The 24186-nt window shown below is 34.7% G+C and overlaps 4 protein-coding genes across 8 annotated transcripts; all 4 read right to left on the minus strand.

The window, feature by feature from the left end:
- Positions 1-660: 660 nt before the first annotated feature.
- LOC116107425 (serine/threonine-protein kinase prpf4B) lies at positions 661-9557 on the minus strand. Of its 3 annotated transcripts, none has more exons than XM_031393700.1 (14): positions 9116-9557; positions 6997-8544; positions 6798-6866; positions 6178-6250; positions 5473-5629; positions 5084-5375; positions 4892-5006; positions 4583-4746; positions 4289-4363; positions 3760-4178; positions 3295-3358; positions 2832-2882; positions 2682-2708; positions 661-973 (listed from the first exon to the last, which is right to left on the minus strand). In XM_031393700.1, the coding sequence occupies exons 1-10, from the start codon at positions 9431-9433 to the stop codon at positions 3990-3992; spliced, it is 3000 nt and encodes a 999-aa protein (XP_031249560.1). In that variant the 5' UTR covers positions 9434-9557; the 3' UTR covers positions 661-973; positions 2682-2708; positions 2832-2882; positions 3295-3358; positions 3760-3989. The 3 variants fall into 3 exon arrangements, with proteins under 3 accessions (XP_031249560.1, XP_031249559.1, XP_031249561.1); XM_031393699.1 differs by having other exon boundaries at positions 661-1302; XM_031393701.1 differs by lacking the exon at positions 9116-9557 and adding an exon at positions 8678-8774 and having other exon boundaries at positions 661-1302.
- A 1771-nt stretch (positions 9558-11328) lies between these two features.
- On the minus strand, positions 11329-13504 carry LOC116107540 (heavy metal-associated isoprenylated plant protein 6). Of its 2 annotated transcripts, none has more exons than XM_031393813.1 (3): positions 12606-13504; positions 11897-11978; positions 11329-11814 (listed from the first exon to the last, which is right to left on the minus strand). In XM_031393813.1, the coding sequence occupies exons 1-3, from the start codon at positions 12636-12638 to the stop codon at positions 11660-11662; spliced, it is 270 nt and encodes an 89-aa protein (XP_031249673.1). In that variant the 5' UTR covers positions 12639-13504; the 3' UTR covers positions 11329-11659. The 2 variants fall into 2 exon arrangements, with proteins under 2 accessions (XP_031249673.1, XP_031249674.1); XM_031393814.1 differs by lacking the exon at positions 12606-13504 and adding an exon at positions 12103-12275.
- A 509-nt stretch (positions 13505-14013) lies between these two features.
- Positions 14014-15703, minus strand: LOC116107529. Its single transcript, XM_031393801.1, has 3 exons — positions 15267-15703; positions 15078-15159; positions 14014-14379 (listed from the first exon to the last, which is right to left on the minus strand). The coding sequence occupies exons 1-3, from the start codon at positions 15396-15398 to the stop codon at positions 14216-14218; spliced, it is 378 nt and encodes a 125-aa protein (XP_031249661.1). The 5' UTR covers positions 15399-15703; the 3' UTR covers positions 14014-14215.
- Positions 15704-17627: 1924 nt separating this feature from the next.
- Positions 17628-22197, minus strand: LOC116107441. Of its 2 annotated transcripts, XM_031393716.1 has the most exons (7): positions 21819-21953; positions 20609-20673; positions 20204-20289; positions 19946-20068; positions 18977-19816; positions 18660-18876; positions 17628-18555 (listed from the first exon to the last, which is right to left on the minus strand). In XM_031393716.1, the coding sequence occupies exons 4-7, from the start codon at positions 20048-20050 to the stop codon at positions 18014-18016; spliced, it is 1704 nt and encodes a 567-aa protein (XP_031249576.1). In that variant the 5' UTR covers positions 20051-20068; positions 20204-20289; positions 20609-20673; positions 21819-21953; the 3' UTR covers positions 17628-18013. The 2 variants fall into 2 exon arrangements, with proteins under 2 accessions (XP_031249576.1, XP_031249575.1); XM_031393715.1 differs by lacking the exon at positions 20609-20673 and having other exon boundaries at positions 21819-22197.
- Positions 22198-24186: the final 1989 nt, after the last annotated feature.

The following is a 24186-nucleotide window of genomic DNA, read 5'->3' on the forward strand; positions in this document are numbered from 1 at the left end:
TTCTTACCTCCATTCAAAAACGGTTTGTCTATATAGTAGGAGAGTGAGTGTAGTTCTTTCCGTTTACACCGTCGTTTCTCGTTTTGTTTTTTCCTTAGCCGTTTGTATTTAGGTAATTAGAATTACCATTTGCAGATTTTATATATAAACATCAAATACATGGAAAAACATGAAAATTAGATACCCGACACACAAATCCCAATCATACAACTAAAGATTGTTTTACGCACACAAGCACTGAAAAACTGGCGATTAAACCAAAAACCATGTATGCATTAAAACAACTGCTACTCCATATATGACACCTCACTCCACTACAAAATACAACCACCACAATCAAGTTTTCCTCCCAACATATCATTGTAACAATATCATGGCTTATGCTCTTTTGGTAAGTCTTAACAGCCAAAAATGGAAACCTGACAAGATGTTGACAGTAATACTAAACTTATACTATGAACTTTGTGTAGAAATAAGTAAAACAATTGAGGAATGACGATTTCATATATCCCAGATAATCTAAATACGATTCTGTTACAAAAATAATATGCACAAAATGTCAACTATATAAGAAAATTTATATATATTATAAGGTAAAGTCTAAAAATGCGGAACTACATTACGAAACTCATTTTCATTGTCAACCAATAAGATTATCAATCAAATAAAATTTAGGATCAATTCCAACTCACGAAACTTTTTATTCGTCCAACAAACTGGGCACATGAAACCCACAAAGATTTTCACCAATTTTAGGCATAAAATAAATAAAAAATAAAATGTAGAGGAAAAAGATACAAGAATATGAGATTTTTTTTCTATCAAAATATAAAAAAATCGTCGCAAACCTCTCCCCACAAAACATATAGAAAAAAATCCCAATATCATTTCCTTGGAAATTTGATCAGACATTTTATATGTGGTGTGTTCAAGCCAGCCTCCAGCATGCCAAATAAATTGGTTCTTCCCAAAACTAAAGCATATGGGTGACAGTTACTCGTTAGATTTCCAAGTAGCTGTCTCATGCTTTCTGTCGAACATTAAAAGCATACTGATCTAAAATCGTTACCACTACTCAACCATTTCTACCTGTAATTGGTCTTGACCCAATGGCAACACATAAGACAAAAAAGAACTAAGATATCCAATGCAGTTGACAATTTCTCTTAGCATATCTGTGAAACCTTTAGTGATGGTTTACAAGTGGTTAACACCAGCACCACATACTCTCTCTCTCTCTCTCTCTCTCTCTCTCTCTCTCTCTCTGTGGATCTCTGTACAGACACAAAATTTATGTTTCATCTGAAAATGCAGTTTAGAAAAATGGTCATTATGCATTCTGATATTATCCAACTATTTTTTTTTTTAAACAACTGATAATTATAAAATGCCAACAAAAAGGCACAACTCAAGTACACCAGTTATAACAGGCACCAATCAAAGATCTCCCAGCAGTTCTAAAGTATTGTTATGTGTGTGCAAGCAATCCACCAAACTTTTTTAAAGAATAGTCAGATGCATATATATCAAACACTAGTAAAAGCCTATATACTCTCACATATGACTCAAATGTGCTTGTTCTAATTGTTTTGAGACTGAATGGTTAGGGTCTTTACTTTTGCCTTCAGGTTTCCAAACACGAGTTTGACAAATTTAGCGTTTTGCTATAAAGCAAAATCGTTGTTCATTGCTTTCAGAAAAGCGCATTTTCTAAGTGTATTATGGAACTGCTTTTTTATTTTTATTTGTTGCTTTGAAAAAAAATATATAATTTAGGCACTAACTAAACTTTGTGTTATATATCTACTACACAGTATGACTATTCTTATCCTCGAGTGAGAACATCAAACTTCAAAACAGACCCAGTGAAAAAAAAAAGGCTAACTAATAAAATTTGTGCAAGACACTTAAAACGGACCCAGTATGACTTTATTTTGCTTTGAAAAAAATACCTATGTATTAGGCACTAGCTTGTGTATTATGCATCTGGTACAGTATGACTACTTTTATACTAGAGAACACCACAACCTAAAAACAGACTCATGTGAATAATTATTAGGATAACTAATAAATTTAGTGCATCACGCCTCAAAAACAACTCAAGACTCCTTGATAAAAGAAAGAAGCAATTTCAAGAAGCAACAGAGCTAATATCCACAAACCCTAGGCATTGTTAGATTCTATGCACACATATCTGCATGCTTAATCTTATTATGCTAGCTGGTGAAGGAAGGGTGTTCATGAACCTGAATTTATACTTTTCAGATATCCTTGAGGTTCCATTACAGCATCTTCACAATGGTCTTGTAAATTCTTAAATTCCTAAGTTCACCAGTTTTCTGTTGGTCCAGAATTTCTAATTTTTAAGCATCCTTGGGTTCCATCCTCTTTTCACTCTTTCGTCGTGCTATGGAATACCAGTCAAGTACCTAGAGACTTATACCTTAAAGTTTACAAATCAACCCAAAAGGATTATCAGAAGAAATGTTTCTTGCCTTCAGAAAAAAAACCCCACCCACAAGCATGGAAAAGTTGTAAACATCACAATATGCAGTCCATGCAAATCGCTTATAACAGAACATGTTGTACAAGGATTAGTGTAAATATATAAAATCTAACATCAATGACAATAGATGAAATTAAAATGGGCAAAGCTGGGGGTAATATTTGAAAATACTTACAGGAGCTTCAGAAGCACAGGGCTGCACCTGTAAAAGGGAAGAAAAAAAGACTTAAATCAAAACATTGATCTTTCGTATGAGGTGCAAAGTCAATTGCCTTTTAAGATTTCTATAACATAAGTGCAAGAGATTTATGATTCAGATACTCACTGAAATATTCTTTCACTTCAAGCTGCAGCCAAACACCTCCAGTGCAAGTTCCTCCAGAATGACCAGATCATGGATCAGATGTAATGCAAAATTCATTAGGACGTGAACTTAACTAGAAGGGGTTTAAAAAAAAAAAAAAAAAAAAAAAAACACAACACAGATAGCACTCAAGCACACAGTACATGCCAACCAACAATCTCTCTCCATTAAAAGAAGAAAAACAAGAAATAATACATGTCAAAATATAATGTCTATCACATCCAATACACAAGATAAAACCAGAGAAGTGAAAACATAATGTTAGTACCATTATTTGCATTAAAACGAAACCTTTCTAGATAACTAGTGTAAGTTTTCCTTCTGATCCCAATAACTAATCTTCGAATCACTAACATTGCAATAGTATCATGACATGTACTTTTAATGGTGTCACAACAAGCTCCCAATAAACAAACCAAGATACCTTTCCTGGGTGCCTTTTAAGCATTTAAGCACTGGAGGATTGCCTCAAAGCAGTGGCAGATATCCTGGATGAAAAACTGAATTAGACTCTCCAGCACCCAAAGATTTAAATAATAAAGTAGACAATAAAAGTGGAAAACAGGATTGTAAGCCCAATAACTATAAATTGATACTGACAATATATTATGCAAGTGACGTGAGAGTGAACTATTGAAGTTCAGAAAAAGAAATTTCTCCTTGCCCTCTCCCGCAGAATTCTCAAAGAAACAAACATCTTTTATTAACTCATACGACATGAGATGTTTCTTTCAACTTTTATTGATTTCCACAAATTGAAATGCAGAAGCCGTATCAAAATACAAACGTAATTATGATGAGACAAAAAAGTTAGATATAATGAAGTTTCACAATAGCCACAATCAAGAATGACTACAGAGGAAAAAACGCCTTTGGCTAGTTGTCTTACAATAGAAACAGTACATTCCACTGAAAGAACCGCCAGAAAAGAGTACTCCTGACCAACATCACCCCCTTTGACTTCAACCATGCCACACTGTGTTCAAAGCTTATATGCCAGCACAGAGAAGATAAAGACAAATAATGCCCAATGATTAGATATCTAAATATGAATTAGGTCATAATGTACAAATATCTAGTTCAACAGCATTTCTGGAGTCATAAAATCAGCAACATGGTTCACTTGCCCGAGATGAATGGATGAGCCAAAGCCTGTGCTACTGTCATCCTCTTCTCTGGATCCAACACAAAAATCTTTTCCAGAAGATCTTTAAAATTGTTTAACATCTTGGGATCCTCACCAGGAGAGGTTGTAACAATTGATCCAATATCTTTTGGCTTTATATTAAAAATCATCCTCTTTATAGTCTACAAATGCAGAATTAAATGCTTCATCAACATGAGAGAAAACTGTAATACCTAGAAAACTCATCAATAAAAGTAAATACCTAAGCAAATAGGGAAAATCGTATACATACCTTTTTAGTAACAGGATCCTCTTCTGTAGCATGAAAATTCAAATCCTGATCAAAGTGTTGCTCTGTAAATGCTCCCTGGAAAGAGAAAACCCAGGAAAAAAATGATATCAGTACAAGAAGATAATGTAGCCTCTCAATTGCTGATAGAAAGAATGTACACAAGCAATACTAGAGTAAAATATGTCTTAAACTTCCATTAGTACTGAACATATATGTCGAAACCTCAAAATTTATACGAAAAAAAAAAACTCAATGACAAAGAAATAAGTTTCAGATTATATACACTTATCTTACCTTACGTAGCATCTTTTTAGGAAAGGGACCTTTCAACTCCATATGAAGGCGTAGCATGTCATTGTTTGTAGCACCTGGGAAAAGAACCTTTCCAGTATAAAGCTCATACAAACAGCATCCAACAGACCAGATATCCAGCGGATGATCATAAGGCAAACCAAGAACTGCAAAAGAACCACATAGAATGACTAAAAGATATATTTCTCAACAGAAAGCACTATCTGCAACAAATACAACATACTGAACAGCCAACAAGGACCTTATTCATCATTTCAAACAGCCAACAAAATAGATAATGCCAGAACTTACTTATCTCAGGGGCACGATAAAATCGGCTGACAAGGTAAGGCGTAATTTCATTTTTACCAGCAAACATGGCATTACCAAAATCACAAAGCTTCAACACATTCTTTGCCTCGTTTACCTGACTCAACAATGGAATATTTTAGATGATGATGCAAAGTTTATCAAAGAGCAACCAAACCATAAAAGAGTACCTACCAACATGTTATCGGGCTTTATATCACAATGAAGAACGCCACAGTTTTTGAGATGCTTTAAGGCAATAAAAAGTTGTTTTCCATATGCTCTCACAGCAGTAAGTTTAAGCCCAATATTGCGGCCAAACTTCTTTAAAACCTCACGCAGATTCATATGAAGAGATTCAAAAACTAAACAAAGATGATTCCTGTACTTAAAATTTGAAATAAAGCGGACGCAGTGACGCTTATTCTCTGGATCTGCACCTGCCAATTTCTTTAATATCTGAACCTCTGTCTGACCAGCCTTGTTCCTGTCATATACAAGTATTCAGAGCATCAGAACAGGATAAAACCATAGGAAAAGGAGCACACAGTATCAAATTTGCATGTGATAATATGATAATTTACATTGTTTCATTATTGCGTATAATTTTTATGGCCACTTCTTCAGGTTCACCAATACCAGCTTTAAGATCCTTTGCACGTACTACAGTGGAGAAAACACCTTTCCCATGAGCAGCAGTGACTTCATACCGTCCATCAAGTAATTCACCAAATCGATGGCCTTGTAGGAGAAATTTAACAACATAAGACAGAAGAACAACTAGAGGAAAACAAAAATCACAAAATTTAAGCAATAGCCTAAGGCACACATTCAATCCCAATGTTTCCAGTTTGTCCAGGAGAGAGAGCACATTCTTATAAACCAGTTCCCATTTAGAAAGGATAAATTAAATATAATAATAATTTAAAATTTGTTTTTAGCACTATTTTCACTTCCAGGGGAATCGGAGAACAATGCCAAAAAAAAAACTTTTACAAAAGGAAGAAGAAAATTTAAAAATTGGTCAAGCACCATGACTTTCCCAGGCTAAGATCAAAAGTAAATGAATGAAATACACAGAATCTGCTTGGCAGTAGCTTGACTCAAAAATTCTTTGTTTAAAACAACTAAAAGGAAAAAAAGACTACAAATTGTATGAATCAGAAGGAAATCACAGTTTATAATGGAGCTTAGATGGTTAAGTAAGACACTAGCGAGCTTACTAAAAGTTGGCATCAACTCTCCAGAGACATACAATTGAAAATAAAATAAAAGATGTTAGAACTTACTATAGTACCCTTCTGCATCATCCCAGTTGTCATGAAGGCCACTCCTTATAATTTTTGAACCTTCAGCTTTACCCTTCAATAAATAAAACATAAATACATCAGTGAAGCACTACAAGCCCAAATAATCTTCAACAAGGAAGGAAAAAAAATTGATTTTAAAGTAACTAACCTATCAAATATAAATCATAGCATGATTGAAACCTCGCATGATCAAGTACAATAAACTAATAATAAAAAACACATTCATACAATCACAAAGCATAAAAAATTAATAAATAAAGGATGGAAAACAATTTGAGGCTACCAATAACAGGCAAAAAAGGGTATCCCATTCAGTTCTTCACAGAGAATGAATTCTCTAAATCACCCCAAGGTTTCAGTAGAACTAGTTGAATTAAATTAAAGAGACAGGAAAAAAAGGTCAAATTTTTTAATGACACAAATATAAAAAAGAGTGAAGATGATATACAAATAGCCAAAAATGAACAACACGACCAGACCACTACTCTGCTACCAAAATACATAACATCGAAAGCTGCACCTAAATATATCCAATCATCGTCAAATATAAGGAGGAAAAAATTAAGAAGAGAAACATAGCAAGTAACCATTAATCTTACCGATTTACGAACTCCAGTAGGAGTCTCTCCAAATATATCATCACAAAACACAAGGTCTGATGTCTCACTCTGCATAAATTATAAAGAACTATCAAATTAGCAACAGCATAAAGGTTGAAAAAAATAATTATTGCATGTCAAACAGACAATTTAGTACTTTCATTGCAAAACATACAACAATCAGAGAGAATGGACACACCTTAGGTGTACCGTCTCCAAGCCCCCCAGGACCAGAAGTTCCTTCAGGAGCAGCAATTCCATTTTGCAGAGGTGATTTCCTCACAGAAAATAACCGCTCATCAACATAGCCATCAACTCCATTACTTTTACCATTATGATTATCCGGAAAATTATTATCAACACCAGTCGATAGACCAGGATGCTCCAAAGACTTTTTATCTTTTTCTACATCAGCCAAATTAGACTCACTATGCTGCAGTAACTGCTGATTCTTGTATTTTTCTAGGATGGCTTGCCTTCGCTTTCTACTCTCCTCCTTAATTCTTTCAAGATCTTCTTCTTCTTGTTCAACAAGCTTCAAGGCAACCCTTTCCTCAAAATCATCTTCGTCATCTTCATCTCTTGTTTTTCCATCATTACCTCCTTCCAAATAATGACTGTTAGAGCTATGAACCTTGGCTGGATCATCCCTTCTTGTTCTATCACGAAAATGTCCTTTATCATCATCATGAGTCGAGTGCCTAGAATGTTTAAACCTATCTCGGTTTCCATAATTGTCATCAAAACTTCCATACTTCATCCTACCAATCTCAATATCTCCAGCTTTATCTCGACTTCTATCACTCCGTCTCTCCCTCTCCCTCTCCAAGATATGATCCCTAAGTCTGAACGTGTCCTTATCTCTCCCCCTTTCCCTATGTCTATCTATGTCTCTATCACTGACCCTGGTTCTATCTCTGCTCCTATCTCTTTCCTTCTCCCTTTTCCTACCCCGATCCACCTCCTCATACCTGCCACTACCTCGTTCCTCCCTTACGCTGTATATTTCCCTGTCCCTACTTCTCTCTCGTTCTTTGTCTCTTCTCCGTTCCCTGTTTATTTCCATATTCCTGCTGCTTTCTCGTTCCTTCTCCCTTCTCCGCTCCTTTTCCATCTCCCTCTCCCAACTCCTCTCTCTGTGTATCTCCCGACTGCGATGGCTATCCTCTCTGCCAATGTGTCTGCTGCTGTAACTACTACTGTGCTCCCTTTCCTCATCCCTCACTAAATCCCTAGTACCATGTCTCTCATTCCTACTGCGTTGAATAACCCTATCGTCTTCAAAGTCGTTCAGATCCCGTTCATGACAGCGCCTTCTTTTAATGACAGCTTCTTCTTCCATTATGCTTAGGGAACGAGATCTTTCCAAAGCAAGATCACGCGACCTTGACCTTCTCCTCCTAGCATGAAAATCATCATTAGATCTATCACGTGATGGTGAGCGCACCACCAGCTTATGCCCGTCCACTGAGCTTTCAGGGGACGATGATTTTCTCCTCTCCCTTAATTTGCTAACATCATCTTGCATTCCATCGGTGTCAAGATAATTCTTCTGCTTTCTGCTTTTTCGTGAAGGAGAAACAGATTCCCTTGGCCGTCTATCAATATCTTTTCTATATTCACGAGGAAAATCCCCATTGACATGATGATCATTGTGAACCTTTTCACTAATGCCAGAATTAGCAATCAGATTGTCATCAATCTTATTCTGTGGAGTCTCTTTCACATGATCAAACTCACCAACTCCCTACAAACCATTGTCAAAAGTATTTAAGCAATGCACTTACAATGCATTGAAGTTTAAAAGTAAGATAAACAAGAATAAAAACATATGTAGTGAATGCAGAAGATATAAATAAAAACATGTAACCAGCTCTTACAAATCAATAGTAAGCCATCAGTCTCCATTGAAACGCCTAGGGGAAACTTCTTTTGCAATTCACTCAAGCAGATTCTTTTGTATACATTAGACACTCACTCAGGTACTCTAAAGAAGCTCTCACAAACCAAAAACTCATCATTGAATTCCATGAATCAAACTAGAAAACACTATGAACCTCTGTTTGGTTACCGAGAGTAGTTCAAAAGAAAACAGAACATTTGAAATTAAAAAAAGAGACCAAAAAAAAAAAAATTGAATTCCAATAAAATTCGCTGTTTAAGCAAGCAAGAAAAAAATTAAAATTCTAATAAGTTCAAAATTACTTTAATTCTTACAATTTTCTCGGCAACCAAACAGAAAAAAAAAAAAAAAAACTATCAACAATGACAAAATTAACCAATAAATATTGAACAGCTTAAAGTTAATCAGAACACACCGGAATTCGAGGGTCGACTCCATCAAGTAAATCAACGGCCTTAATTTCAGAAGAATCCAATTTCTTGGTTTCAAAATTGTCCTCTTCAAGAATCTCTCCTTCCTCCACGTCATCATCAATTCCAGAACTATTAATGACCGGAACAGAAGGAGCCACGTCATCGCCTCCGCGATTGGTTTCGTCTTCGTGCCTCCTGCTTCGGTGGTGACGGTGACGGTGGTGATGATGACGATGTTTATGTCGTTTAGAGGACTTCTCGGCTTCATCATCAGAGGTGGATCGACGGTGCTTGCGTTGGGTGTCTTGGTCGCTGCCCATTGGATTGAATTTGTAAAAAATCTAGGGCTAGGGTTTTTTTTGAAAATAAATTTTGGGGGTGAGAGAGCGAAAGAAAGAACAGAGTGAATTTGCAAATCGTGATTCGCGAATATCACCGAGTGAGTTTCGTGTTGGGGCTAACTAATATGACTCCGGATTTGGGATGTAGATTTTCCAATTTGGGCCAGCACCTTATCCGCACGTGTCAATCCAGGTATTGTAATTAGGTCATCTGATATTACACGTGCAATAATTGAAGCAGCCATAATTTTTTTTCTCCCACGTTTAGGTGTTTTCATCTGCAGAGGCCAAAGTTGATTGTATTATGGTGTCATTTGTTTTATTATTTTGGATCGGATTTAGAAATAATATTGGGTAGTTGAATAGAGGAATAATAAGAGGTAAAATTTAAAAATTTACAAAAAAAACCCCTAGGTTTGCTAATTTAACTAAACATGTCAATATATAAAAAATTGTAAAATGACAAAAACACCTCCACCCACCCACAGTGCCAGATTCTGGGCATCACCGTTGAAATCTGACAAGAAAATGGCGTTTCAACGCAAACCAATCGGATCTAACTGGTAGGGCATCGATATGGCCTTTTCCGGCCAGATCTGGTCGTCTACGGCCGCAAAAGTCTTGACGACCAAAGATATGATTGTCGTTAACCGTCAACAACGGCCATTTCTTTGGTCGTCGTTGACGGCCAGATCTGATCAGAAAATGTCAGATCGGTGAATTATCAGCCAGTTCCGGTCGTTTGCAGGTCGTTGTGACAGATTCTGGCCACCACCGACAGTAGTTATCGGAATCTGGTAAGTATGGGTGGGTGGGGGTGTTTTTGTTAATTTTTAAACTTTTTTAGGGGTATTTAATGAAATTAATAAACTTAAGGGGTCTAAAATAATTTAAAAATATACTAATATTTCTCAAATAACAAAACAAACAAGTATTTTGAAAATAAGATTGGAAATATGGGTAGAAATAATAAGTCAAACGGAGCTATAGATACTTAACTCCTTTAAATAACCAATTGACATGAATTTTAAAGGGTGAAAGTGGATACAATTAATTAGTTTTTATTTTTTTTTGGTGATAATTGAAGGTTTTTGTAAAAAAAAAAATTAATTAATTAATTATTTTTCCGAAAAAGTGATTTATGATTAATCTCAACTTTTTTTTTAATAGTTTCATTAAAAGAAGTTATCAACAATACGTGTGATACATATCTATTAGTATCTTGGCTCATAACAACCTTTCATGAATGATAATGTACGGTAATGAGGTTTTTTTAATATATTTTTTTTATGAACAGCTAATTATGTACCTATTCATATCATCAAAGGATCATGGTCCGAATCTACGTCCGTTAGATTATATTAAATCAATTGCTATGAATTTATATCACAAATATGTGTCAAAATTTTGTGTTACAATAACCTAACCATACATATAACAAATTTAAATACTTAGAATAATGTGGCATCATGGTGATAATCTAGATTTTCTCTTTAAAACATTCGAGGAGCCAATAATAAAAAGAGAAATACGATTTCAGTAGCGGCGAAATTACAAGCTATATTTATTATTTAGTTTTTACGTAATTGTATTGAAGACACTTACTCTTTTATGTGTATATATATATGTACGGTGGAATTCTATTGATTTATTTTTTTTCTAACATTAGAGGTGTTCGATCAATTTATGCGTATCTCAACTAATCTTTCGAGATCTTGAAACTGTCGGTCATGTAAGAGTGGTTATTTGCTTCTATTGATTGATATAACTGAAGGGGAAAGGTAACTTAACATTATCTTTCCCGCATTGAATGAATAAATAGTGGAATAATGGAGACTGATAACGATATCATATATCTACAATGTATATATGTGCATTTTATATTATACACCAATTATAATATTAGTTTTCTGAAATCTGAAGAGCAATCATCTTGATCTCTATACAATTCTTGACAGCTTCCTAAAGATTAAACTATTTCTAATAGAAATCACATATCTAACTGCTTCCTATATCTCTATCTTCATTATAATTGAATTATAGAAATCAATTCCTGATTTTCTTTTTAATCAAAGACCATGTTGTCTCCAATCTTGCATGCAAAACCAATGACTGCTAGGCTTAATTTCAAAGGAAATGCTGTGACTGGCTTTTATTATAAGATGGCACAAACATGACCATCAGTGATCAAGGGTTTCGATTGATCTATTGCTCGTTTCCCTCATTAACTTCTTGGATTTCCAGTATTTCAACTCTACGGTTCATCTTCTTTCTTACTTTTATCGCCACATCTGATGGCCTAAATCTTCCACAAACCATTATTTTGCATTGCTGCTTGTCCATTGCATGCGACTCTACCTCTTCAATATATGAAATAAACAGGTTATAGAACAACTGAATTTATGTATGAGCTGAAACTTTAAATGAGTGAAAAAATCTTACCTTTCATGTTCAGAAGAATTCTCCTCATTTTCCTGCAGCAACCATTGCAGTCTAGGTTAAGTCTCATCACCATGCAACAAATCTGCAATTTTACATAAAAAGTTATTAGTTTGTCACATTAAACCAAAAAAACAAAGGAATTCCTTTTCGCTATCTCGTGACAAAGACCAGAAAAAAAAAGGTGTAAATATTGAACTTGTCTTTTCCTGCATGAGCTTGAGAATAAAAGAATCTGTAAAAATGATTATTTGATTTGACGGCCTCTCTCTTCTATTCTCTGCTTTTGATTTTGCTTTTAAAGGCTGGTGTTGGAGAATATGGGGTTAAATCGCCTGTTTGATTCTTCTTTCATCTCCTTTTCTCTTTAATGTGGGAGAGAATGAAGACATGAAACTCAAAAGTGTAGAAAAACAAAATGCTGGAATTGGAGAATGTTTATGATAGATGACCAGGGGGTGATATTTCTACTTTTAGAATTGTCTCTTGGAAACTCTATTCCTTGAAAATTGGAATCTGATTCCCCTTAGACCAAGAAAAAGGTTTTTGGTTGTCATGTTTGGCTTTTAATTCTTGACTTGATAACTAAGGTTTGTTCATCTCAAAACATCACTTCAGATAAATGCATTGTATTTACTTCATGCCTAAATTATCAAGCAACCCTTTCTTGTTTCCAAAGGTTTATGTTACATTCAATTTAAGCATTAGTTACCGTTGTTAGAATGTCCTCAACTATATATTTCATCTCCTGACAGTTCCCAACAAAGTGAAGCAAGCATATCCAACTTTCTACTCTGTATTTCTTCTGAAAATTATTTCATAAAATTGCAATCACAATCAAGCGCTAATTACATATTTGATTTATCATTCAGTACTATAAAGTAATATGTACATTGCTAATTCAGCCTAAAACAAATTTTATTGAAGAAATCACATTCTGGCATGGTGGTGGACCTTATCGGAACTGTTATTAATTGCGGGATGAACGAAATATTCGCTTGATCGTGGCCATTTTGCCAAGAGGGTTTCTGTGTATGGTTGCAACCTGCTTCGTGGATACCTTAACCACACCAGGATATCTACATGTGAGTGTTACCTTCTTTTCCAGCACATTAATCAACACGGACTCTGTCTCTGCTCAAACAAAGGAGAGAATTAGAATGTTGACTCCAAACTCAGAACAGGCATCTTAAATCCTGTGAAATTTAAAATCTGATACACAAAAAAATAAATGGGGTTCCATCTTCACAACTGAATAAATTGATGATTATCTTGGCTGGCTCTATTCTGAACATGGCAAATTACCAGCTGGAACCCAAATTGTTAATCACCAAGGAATGGAGTAATTAGTCTTTGTTAACTCATAATATACAAATATTAATAATGAAGTAAGAAACACAGAATCCAGTAACAGGGTTCACCTTAATTAGAAAAGATTGATTACTTAAATTGTTTCATAGTGCTTTATTCTTGTATATTCCTTTGACCTTTTTGAACATATTTCATTAAAAAATTTTATTGAAAACAGAAATGATATATGGAATCACAAGCATGTTCATAGTATTTTGAGTCCCTGATCGCTTTCCTGTAATTTCAAAGTGACGAGTAAATGCAAGTGTCTTTTTTGTATGTTAGTTAACAANCTTTTAAAGGCTGGTGTTGGAGAATATGGAGTTAAATCGCCAGTTTGATTCTTCTTTCATCTCCTTTTCTCTTTAATGTGGGAGAGAATGAAGACATGAAAGTCTTTAAAAAGTGTACAAAAACAAAATGCTGGAATTGGAGAATGTTTATGATAGATGACCAGGGGGTGATATTTCCACTTTTAGAATTGTCTCTTGGAAACTCCATTCCTTGAAAACTGGAATCTGATTCCCCTTAGACCAAGAAAAAGGTTTTTGGTTGTCATGTTTGGCTTTTAATTCTTGACTTGATAACTAAGGTTTGTTCATCTCAAAACATCACTTCAGATAAATGCATTGTATTTACTTCATGCCTAAATTATCAAGCAACCCTTTCTTGTTTCCAAAGGTTTATGTTACATTCAATTTAAGCATTAGTTACCGTTGTTAGAATGTCCTCAACTATATATTTCATCTCCTGACAGTTCCCAACAAAGTGAAGCAAGCATATCCAACTTTCTACTCTGTATTTCTTCTGAAAATTATTTCATAAAATTGCAATCACAATCAAGCGCTAATTACATATTTGATTTATCATTCAGTACTATAAAGTAATATGTACATTGCTAATTCAGCCTAAAACAAATTTTATTGAAGAAATCACATTCTGGCATGGTGGTGGACCTTATCGGAACTGTTATTAATTGCGGGATGAACGAAATATTCGCTTGATCGTGGCCATTTTGCCAAGAGGGTTTCTGTGTATGGTTGCAACCTGCTTCGTGGATACCTTAACCACACCAGGATATCTACATGTGAGTGTTACCTTCTTTTCCAGCACATTAATCAACACGGACTCTGTCTCTGCTCAAACAAAGGAGAGAATTAGAATGTTGACTCCAAACTCAGAACAGGCATCTTAAATCCTGTGAAATTTAAAATCTGATACACAAAAAAATAAATGGGGTTCCATCTTCACAACTGAATAAATTGATGATTATCTTGGCTGGCTCTATTCTGAACATGGCAAATTACCAGCTGGAACCCAAATTGTTAATCACCAAGGAATGGAGTAATTAGTCTTTGTTAACTCATAATATACAAATATTAATAATGAAGTAAGAAACACAGAATCCAGTAACAGGGTTCACCTTAATTAGAAAAGATTGATTACTTAAATTGTTTCATAGTGCTTTATTCTTGTATATTCCTTTGACCTTTTTGAACATATTTCATTAAAAAATTTTATTGAAAACAGAAATGATATATGGAATCACAAGCATGTTCATAGTATTTTGAGTCCCTGATCGCTTTCCTGTAATTTCAAAGTGACGAGTAAATGCAAGTGTCTTTTTTGTATGTTAGTTAACAAAAGATTAATTACTATTGAGAGCAAAATAAAGAGTTAAAAAGTGATGCCTATAAACGACAAGCGGCAAGGACCACCTTGTATTTCGTGAAGGGAAAGGAAAAGATGCCAGTTGAAGAATACCATGTAGATTTTACAACTAGTAATTAGGATAAGACTCCTCAAAGCAATTGAAATCTAAAGAGAGCCGTACCTTTTAATCTTGACATTATATCAGCTACTCTTTTCTGACACTCCTCACACTTAATATCTGCAGAGAAAACAACTTCCTGCACCTGTTAATCACCAAAAACAAAGCCAAAATCCATTAACCCCAACTCAAGTTTCAATATAACAAGAGAGTCAGAGAAAGAGAGAGAGAGAGAGAGAGAGAGAGAAAAACCAGAGGCATGGATAAGGATTCCAAAGAAGCAAGAGAAGTTCCAGGAAGTGATGAGTTGGTCCTTGACTTTTTGAACCCAATTCTTGGCAGCTCCTTGTTCTTAATCTTAACCCCATCAGGCACAGACGACATTGCGTTGCTACGTGATTTTCCAAACAAACACCTTGCAGCAGCAGAGTTATTTATAAGGTAAAAGGTTTAATCCCATCTTGGCGGAGAGCGAGTGACAGAGAAAGAAGTAGGGATGAGAAGAGGATCCATTAACAGCTAGGTGATGATCTTTGTGAAGTGATACAGGAAGCTCATCTCTTTGAGGTGCTTCGATTGTTGGAGAATGAAAGTACAACATAATATGATAACATAGTAAAATGAATAAAGGTGTTTCTGCATAGTTGACAAAGATGCTCCTTTCGCTGAGGTGGGGAGCCCCACAAATTCATACCGTTTCTGAAAGCTTTGCTCTTTTATATAATTACTTTAATAGAGGTTGCGTGCTTATAGCACCAAATACTTCCTTTATGATTCAATTAATTGGTCAAATCAAAGGAAATTAGGTGCAACTGCAAACTAATTTGCCAAGTAAAGCTGCAATTTCGGATAAGACAAGAGCTGGTCCTTTGTAACCGTTGGAGCCTCTATGTGTCCAAGGTCCTCTGGATAGAAAATTCAGGCTCAGAGCTTGAAAGTTTCTAACACTCTACCCATAAAGTCTTTTTCCTTTTATATCTATAATTTAACGAGATGCACTAAATCTCATAGGAAATATTTAACAATGAAGCTTAGAAATACTTGGTTGGATGCTCCGTGGGGTTGGGTCCCAGAGGCAAAACAAGTCAAAACAAGTGGGCTAAGGCTAAAGCTTAAGCCGTCCGCCATTATTCTTTATATGTCAAAACAAATGAAATGTACAGAAGAAATGCTCATAAATAATTATTTTTTTCACTCTGTTTTTGGAGTGAGGGTGAAAAATAAAAGTGTAAGAAAGAGAAAATTATAAGTATTTTTTTGTTATCATCGAACCGTTTGGACGCATCTCAGCTAATCCTTTGGAGGTCTTAGAACTACCATATGAGTAAGAATTTCAATAAACACTCCTATTAATACTTGAAAGACTCGAACTCAGGAGTTCATAGAACTTTTTTTTACTCTTTTATCATTAGATCACTCAATGATAATGGTTAATTGCAAGTATTTCTCAGTGTGTAATCATATTTAACTTAAAATGATGCATTAAAATTTGACAAATTATTATTTAAACACATAAGAATGTAATTTAAAGAGTTAAAATTCAAATAAATGAGGGTGATGCTTGTATTGCAGAGAACTATAGAAGCACTTTCAAATATACAGTTGACAGGAGTAATAAAAGTAAAAAAGAAGAGGAAAACATCAAATTATATCAAACCTATGACATTCTCTAAATCCCCTAAATGGTTGGAAAGTATAAACAAACCTAGAAACACCCTCTCTTTGTTGTTTTCAGTATTGACAATGACAATGATAATTAATTAATTGAATAAGACATCATATAAATATTTGCTTATTTAACTTAAGTATTTTTTTTTTTTTAATCTTTATTTTAAAGGAAGAGAATGTGTGATTATAAACAATCTCACCTATTGAGTAGTCTTTTCCAAGATTAGATTTTTATAGCAAACTATTCATATCAGAATTTCATCTTCAAATTGTGTTAAAAAGATTGAGGGTAAAGAGTTTTAAGTGTTAAATTTTAATTTACATACAAAGGGTATTATTGTTTTTAAAAGTAATAATTGTTTGATATCAATCAAAGCATAATTGGACGATATGACAAAGATAAACATAATTAACCCTAAAATAAGAATATAATTCTTATCATCAAATATCCGTTCATATTCATAATCGCTTCTCAAAAACTTTTTCTTACAATTCTTATATGACAACTCGTAATTGATCAGTTGTAATTTATTAGGTAAGACTCATTACAAACTGATCAATTACAAATGTCATATCGATGTTATGAGAGAAAATTTATGAAAAAAGATTATTAGTGTAACATTTTTCTTTGGTGAAACTTTTCAAAGAATACTTAATTTAATTTAAAATCCAATAATGTTGAATAAAATTTCTTGTTGGAATGATTAGTGCATAGAATTAGGATAAATAAATTTAATTAAAACGATATCCCATCGAATCTATCCAAATTATCAAAATTAGTTAAGATTTGAAAACAGTTAGTTCAAGTAGTGTGAGGAAGAGAGCCGTTGTGGTGGAGGCGTAACTTCCAACAATTAAGAATACCACGGAGAAATACGTCATATCTGCCTTCTGCTTATGAAACCCAAATCTCAATCAATAATACAACGGAATGCTATACTAGCATAAGAACCAAAGACTACAATAGGTATGATTTTATTACCATTGATATGATATACAAGTTACATAAAACAACTAATACAAAATTATTCAAAAAACAGGTTAGAGCTCCACAAGGTCCTTCTACTGCATCCAAAATTGCCGCCTCATATATGGAGGCTCTTGTTAAGTACGAATACACAGGCTAGAAGGAATTGGATGGCAGGTTTTCTCGTAAATATCTCCAGCAGGAAAAAGACGGTGTTTGAGTACCCAACAGAAAGATGCATCCAGCAGATGCGCCACATGACACATATATACCTCTAATAATTCCTAAAAGCAAGAAAAACTAACATCTAAGACTACCATGGCGGATGGACAAAACTTTTTTATATCGCAAAAACATCATCTAATCACCTAGACATAACCAAGCTTGTCAGAGAAGGCACAACTGAAGGACTGAATAAAGAATCGCTCAAGTATTTGCAGTTATCATGATCAACTTTTATGGTTTTCGGAATAAAAAACCTTTCACAAGTACCAGATCCAATGACTTCTGAGGTGTTTTTACCGCCATGATCTCTGTAATGCTGCTTACGAACAGAGCTTCCACCAGAGCGTCTTCTCTTCCTCGATGATTTCCACTTCAACCGGGCAAGCAACCCATCCTTTGAAAGATCCGGAACAAGATCCAAGTTTTTCAACTTCTCGTCTCCAGAGTCCGAAAGAGATTCACTACATTCAGTATCATCTTTCGATGATTGTCCGCTAACACAAATAGCAGCTTGTACAGCATTGCCATCACAGGTTTTCGCCAATACTTGCTTCATGCCCAAGCAAGATAGTATGGAGTTCACAGCATCAGGTCTTTCCTTTACATGTGTCCACCTATTTCCCAACCATTCCTGGGAATGTCTCAAGTCGCCACGGCCAAATATTGATTTTCGCTTTTCCCCTGCCAAAAATATAAAAAATAACAGTTAGATTTTCAGTGATTAATAAAAACGGACATAAATATCTAGAGTAGAATCAGCAGAATAAAATAAAGTTTATTCGAACCTAGGAAATAGACATGGAATTTATCTTCAGATTCTTTCTGAATTACAATGCCTTCCCACCAGCCGTCATGCCACCAAACATCCACAATGGTACCAACATCAACGGCCCATGATACTCTGCCTTTATCAGTGTCCATGGCAGGTCGTACAATTGTCCTTCCAGAAACCCTAATTCCAAATTGATCTGAAAAGGCAACCCTGTATGCCAAAACCCACTCCTACAACATCAAACAATCAAAACTATTAGTAAAATGGGAAAACGGGTTCTAGCCGAAATACCCCGTCTTGCTCAAAAAGTAACTAAAATACAAGATATACCTCTAGTAAGTTAGATTCATCATCTGCATCCTTAATGTCATGATATCGCACCTTCACCTTATCTTTATGCTTCTTGATTACCAAAGCTCTAAGCCAGCATCCCCGCATCCCACTGTCCTGAGAGAGGACTTCAACATGAGAACCTACTTTCAAGTATTGACAATTTTGATTAACTTCTTTACTGGAGAAACCAGCAGCAGAACCAACCGCATCTAGATTGGCCAATTCTGGAACACTTTTACAAGCAGAACTCTTAATCAAAATCTGCTCACCAGCATCTGCCGCATCCAATGAATCTTTCCTATTGATGCACTGCGAGTACAGATCGTCATCTTTTGACTGACGATGCCTCTTCTTAGGCCTGATCTCATATTCATCATTGCCCATTTTTTCAAATCGTTGGCTGTCATAAGGCCGTTGAGAATTTGCACAGTCACTTGAGGAAGAAAAGATGGACATATACCTAAGAATTTCTTGTTTCCAGTAACCCCTAACTTGAGTTATGTCAAAGGGCTGGACATCATCATTATCAAACTGCTTGTGGCACATAAATGGTTGCAGCTGAGTATGTCTCGCCTCATTCAGGAACTTCTCCAAATGCTGGGGACTGAGGACAGTAGCCAATCCATCTATACATTCAATACTGAGATCTTGAAGACAAAGAGAATAGAAAATCTCTCTGTCATTAAAATTGTGAGGCAAAACTAAACCAACCTCATCAATGTTGTGAAACCATCGTACTACAACCATCTTATTGCCTCTCAAGTCCTCGTACATGTCTTCCAAGTATGCAACCAGCCTTTTACCCTCCTCGGCTAAAACATACACGAAGTCATGAACCTGAAGATTAAGAAGAAAATAAGAACATCACAAGAATTTCATGACAACAGATAAGTAACAGAAGATTCCAGAGAGTGGACAACATAAGCTGAAAGAAAGCATCTGAAAACACACTGGGAAAATACTCACAGAAATTTTAACACCGTTCCGGCAAAAAGACTGATAATGCTTCCGTCTTCTCCTTAACATCCAAGGAGAACCTAACCAAAAAATTTCTTTACTATCATGGCCCATTTTCTGCAACTGAACGCCCTGAAACAATAACATCAAGAAAATAGAAAATTTTGTTAAAAATTATATTAACTGAAATACTATCTAGAAAAATAACCTGAGGGAAAAAATAATAGACTGACATAAAAAGTCATAATTTTACAAAATCATTCATACCTTAAATAATTTTGTATCCAATTCACAGGCTTCTTTACTACCCAATGAAGCACCAGCTGATGATGAAGGTCCTTGAGCGGCTTTATCTGCAATTTTTGTTAAAATAATTAGCATAAACTGAGGAGTCTTTCCCACATAAAAAAATTAACTCACCACGTCATGTAATTCAATGTATAACTGAAAGCAAAACATACACAAATCTGCATAAACAAGCAAACACAGAGTCACCAGAAGAAAAACTGATTTTATGCTCAAAAAAACATCTCATAAGACATATGTAATGGGTCACAAAACATATATATCTCAATGAGAGAGTCCAAAGTACAGCAGAGAGGATTTTTTTTTTTTTTTTTTCCTTGTTTCTTTTTTAGAAAAATGATATATTTGCACATGAAAGATCTTAACCTAGAAATTTTGAGGGCACAGGAATCCGCTGATGTCAACCAGCTCTTTAAATTGTACTGGTATTCCTGCAGTCCAGATCATAGTCAGTTACCAACAACATGTAGACATGGTGACAAGGAAAGGAAAAGGGCGTAAGGTAAGGAACCCCATCTCAGTAACCCACAAAACAAGTCATGCCACAAAAAGAATCGAGTTGAGAAACAAAAGAAGATTAATTCATTCTATAGAAACATAGATCGGAACCAGATCACGATCACGTATTTCAAACAATGAAATAGACTCAAGATAGATATATTATAAAAACAATAAAAATGAAAAAGGAATAATAGATCTAATGATAAGAAGAAAAGAAGTCTATCAATTTCAAAAAAAAAAAAAAAAAAAAAATGAGTGGTGAAATTCCATCAACGGGTTGTTTCTCGGGGAATCAAGGGTTCGAAACTAATGCCCACAAATGATTCCAAATATAAAAGAACGTAAAGAACATTTTTAAAAAGCCATAATTTGGAAAAGAGTGACCTAATATCAATTTTATTAGAGGAAAATTTCAGGCAAATTAGTCACACACTACCCTCGAGTTATGATAACTATCATAAACCTTCGGTCAACCCTGAAGGGAGAGAAGAAAGGAGCCCAGTCAAGAAAGGAGCCCAGTCCACCCGTAATTAGACGGACTCCCGAACTCAGATGCATGAATCAAATTTGACCCTTTAATTAGCACTTAAATATCCTCGGAATTTAGGAAAATAAAAACTTTAAATATCCTCAGAATTTCTGAAAATAAATCAAACGGGAAGAATCAGGGGCTATAGCATAGCAAAACATAAACCCAGATAGAAGTCCGTATTAAAAATAGAAGAAAAATTGGATTTCAGACAGAGCTATCGAGATGTAAGAAGCTCAAGAACAATAATTTCGATAAATTAACAGAAAGATGGAAACTTTTGAGATGAATTGAGAAAAATTAAAATATTTAGCAAAATCATAATAAAACCCAATCTTAAACGCTCAAATCTGAAGACACGAAAAAAAAAAAATAGAATAGCTTAATGAATATTTTATCCCAGAAACAAAACCCAAAAAAGTTGAGAGAAAAAAACACACGTATAAATAATCCAAGACTTTTAATTTCTTCCTCAGCGAAACCCAAATTAACCCTAAATTAAGTGTAAAAAAAAAAGAAAGAAAAAAAAAAATACAATTGAAATACCTGAAATAATTGAGTTAAGCCAATCAATGACCTCTCGCCTCGACTTAAGCTTAAAAAGCGACGCCGTCGTAGACAACGATAACAATTTATTCTTATTAACGTAATGATAAGACATGCGCCTCAAGCTTCTCTCTTTCCCTATCACAACCAGATCCGAACCATGACCATTTCTCTTCTTCAGATAATAATGAACCTCTTTCCTTCCCTTGTTGCTCGACACGTTCACCTCCTCCCAGCTCACGTAACACGACGGCGATGATTCGGCCGCTACACCCTCCATTGAAATAATTTGGTTAAACAAATAAATAAACAAAATATTAAAAAGGCAGAGCGCTCCGAGTCTGAAATGGGAAGATAAGAAAGAAATGCTCGAGGAGAGAATTTGAAAGTTCACACATGTTATATAGAACTAGGGTTTGGAGATTGGGTGATGAGATGGACGGTGGAGATTGGGTGATGAGATGGACGGTGGAGATTGGTTGTGTCCACGAGATGACACGGAGGAAAGGATTGTGAAATTGCGTGGATTTCGAAGGAGGAATTTCGTGTTACAAAAATACCCTTGGATCAATTTAGAATTACTTCGTCCATGACGTGTCGCATTATTAGTTAATTAGTACGAGACAATGTACAAGTTGAGGAAGGAAAGAAGCGAAGTGGAGCCCGTCATTGCCGGTAAGGCAGAGGGATACAGATTTGCTCAGTCTATTTGCCAGCTGTCAGTTTGCTAACTAAATTTTTTATGACTTTAAATTATAGTAATTAACATTTATTTAATAACTTAAATATAAATAACTCACCATTTAGATACTTAAAACTTTAATATAACTAGTTAATTCATAATTAGTCAATTATTTATGACCAATTTGATAAGAAAAAAATAGTTTTCTTTCTTTTATCAACTTGAAACACTTCTAATTAAACAAGATTTACAATTAAAAAATAATTTTAATTTTAAAACAAATGTATAAACTCAAAATGAGTGATTGTCCAAATAAGGTAATAGTATCCCAAATTTTTTGTCATTACTAATGTGTCATCTTATCTTACTAATATATATTATTGCTCGTGTTAAATTATTATATATCTACACATAAATGTTTAAAATAATGAGCAAGAAACGGAACGATATCTTGCTCCATTGTTGGAACAATTAGAAAACACAAAAAAAATAAAAAAAATAAAAAAATTATTGGCTTCAGTTCTCCAACACTCAAGTAAATGGAGGGTTCAAAATAGTCTTAACGAAGCTTAACACGAAAAGGGTAAAATGACTACCGAATGAAGAAGAATAGTCAAGGAAGAAGAATAAATTTTTTTTTTCCTTAAAGAATCATTCACTTACCTTAAATGGCATGCATTTTTCCTTTTACATGTATATTAAGGTTACTATTGACTTTTTGATCCTTCTATTCAAATTATTACATATGTTCTTCAATGTAGATCTACCAATCAATTCTTTGATTTCATACTATATGTCATTTGATTATTAGATCGTTTTTTCTCTTTTAGGGCAAGACCACGCATGCACCTATACTTCAGTGGCGTATGTTAAGGAAATTTTACAAGAGTAAATCTACTAAAGTGATGTCATGTGTTTTCTTTTAGGGCGACCGTCACTCAATTGGTTATTTGAGGAGGGCAAGATCCTGGGATTGCTTCAAGTGGCAAGCAATGAGAAGGAACCACCTAGGGGGTACCATGAATGGTCTACTTGGGGTAAAGCAGTGTGGTGAGTTGCTAGCCCTTGCCAAGCAAGGGAAACCCCCTTTGTCTTGGTAACCCTCGCATGACACTAACCCTTCATGAAGAATAAGTGATAAACCCAGAGATGTTCTACCTCTTAGTAAATGGTCGATCCATTCTAAGATGTTTTGTAACAAGACTATAAACAATCATTAAATGTTTGTGTCACAAAATGAGATAAGAGGTAGGGTTACTTGATCTCCCCTTACATAATGGGCCACCATACCCTTAGAGTACAATTAGGACACATATTCCTTGTATAAAACTCCACAATTAAGATTTTTTTTTTTTTTTTTATATATATAATTGTATACTAATCATTCTCCGCATTCCACCATACTATAGGTATAAAAACTAGTCCTTCACAATAATTGTATGATTGTCATGTTTATTATAATTAATTAGTAACTTTTAATAAATTTAATAAAATAGATAACTTAAAAGTCAGAATTAATAATTTTTTTAATTTTAAATTTAAAAATCAAACGTTAGGATTGTCGACAAGTCCCATCCATCTATGATTTTCTTTTTCCCACCTTCCAAAGGCAGTCCACTATAGTGGTGCACCAGCGGGCGAAGACCAAGCTTAAAAGTTCTATTTCGTTTGTTATTTTGGATTAGA

This window comes from Pistacia vera, unplaced genomic scaffold, assembly GCF_008641045.1.
Source record: "Pistacia vera cultivar Batoury unplaced genomic scaffold, PisVer_v2 Contig539, whole genome shotgun sequence".
Lineage (NCBI taxonomy): Eukaryota > Viridiplantae > Streptophyta > Magnoliopsida > Sapindales > Anacardiaceae > Pistacia > Pistacia vera.

Coding starts and splice junctions, on each gene's coding strand:
- LOC116107425 (XM_031393700.1), bottom strand. CDS start 9,433: ATGGGCAGCGACCAAGACACCCAACGCAAGCACCGTCGATCCACCTCT. Junction 8,545..9,115: donor GAGTCGACCCTCGAATTCCG/GTGTGTTCTGAT, acceptor AATGGTTTGTAG/GGAGTTGGTGAGTTTGATCA. Junction 5,376..5,472: donor ATACGCAATAATGAAACAAT/GTAAATTATCAT, acceptor TGTATATGACAG/GAACAAGGCTGGTCAGACAG.
- LOC116107540 (XM_031393813.1), bottom strand. CDS start 12,638: ATGAAATATATAGTTGAGGACATTCTAACAACG. Junction 11,979..12,605: donor TTGAGGACATTCTAACAACG/GTAACTAATGCT, acceptor GTAAAATTGCAG/ATTTGTTGCATGGTGATGAG. Junction 11,815..11,896: donor AATTCTTCTGAACATGAAAG/GTAAGATTTTTT, acceptor CATATATTGAAG/AGGTAGAGTCGCATGCAATG.
- LOC116107529 (XM_031393801.1), bottom strand. CDS start 15,398: ATGTCGTCTGTGCCTGATGGGGTTAAGATTAAGAACAAGGAGCTGCCA. Junction 15,160..15,266: donor AATCCTTATCCATGCCTCTG/GTTTTTCTCTCT, acceptor GGTGATTAACAG/GTGCAGGAAGTTGTTTTCTC. Junction 14,380..15,077: donor TATAATGTCAAGATTAAAAG/GTACGGCTCTCT, acceptor TTGTTTGAGCAG/AGACAGAGTCCGTGTTGATT.
- LOC116107441 (XM_031393715.1), bottom strand. CDS start 22,098: ATGGAGGGTGTAGCGGCCGAATCATCGCCGTCGTGTTACGTGAGCTGG. Junction 20,290..21,818: donor GCTTAACTCAATTATTTCAG/GTATTTCAATTG, acceptor CAAAAATTGCAG/ATAAAGCCGCTCAAGGACCT. Junction 18,877..18,976: donor ATGAATCTAACTTACTAGAG/GTATATCTTGTA, acceptor TTGATGTTGTAG/GAGTGGGTTTTGGCATACAG.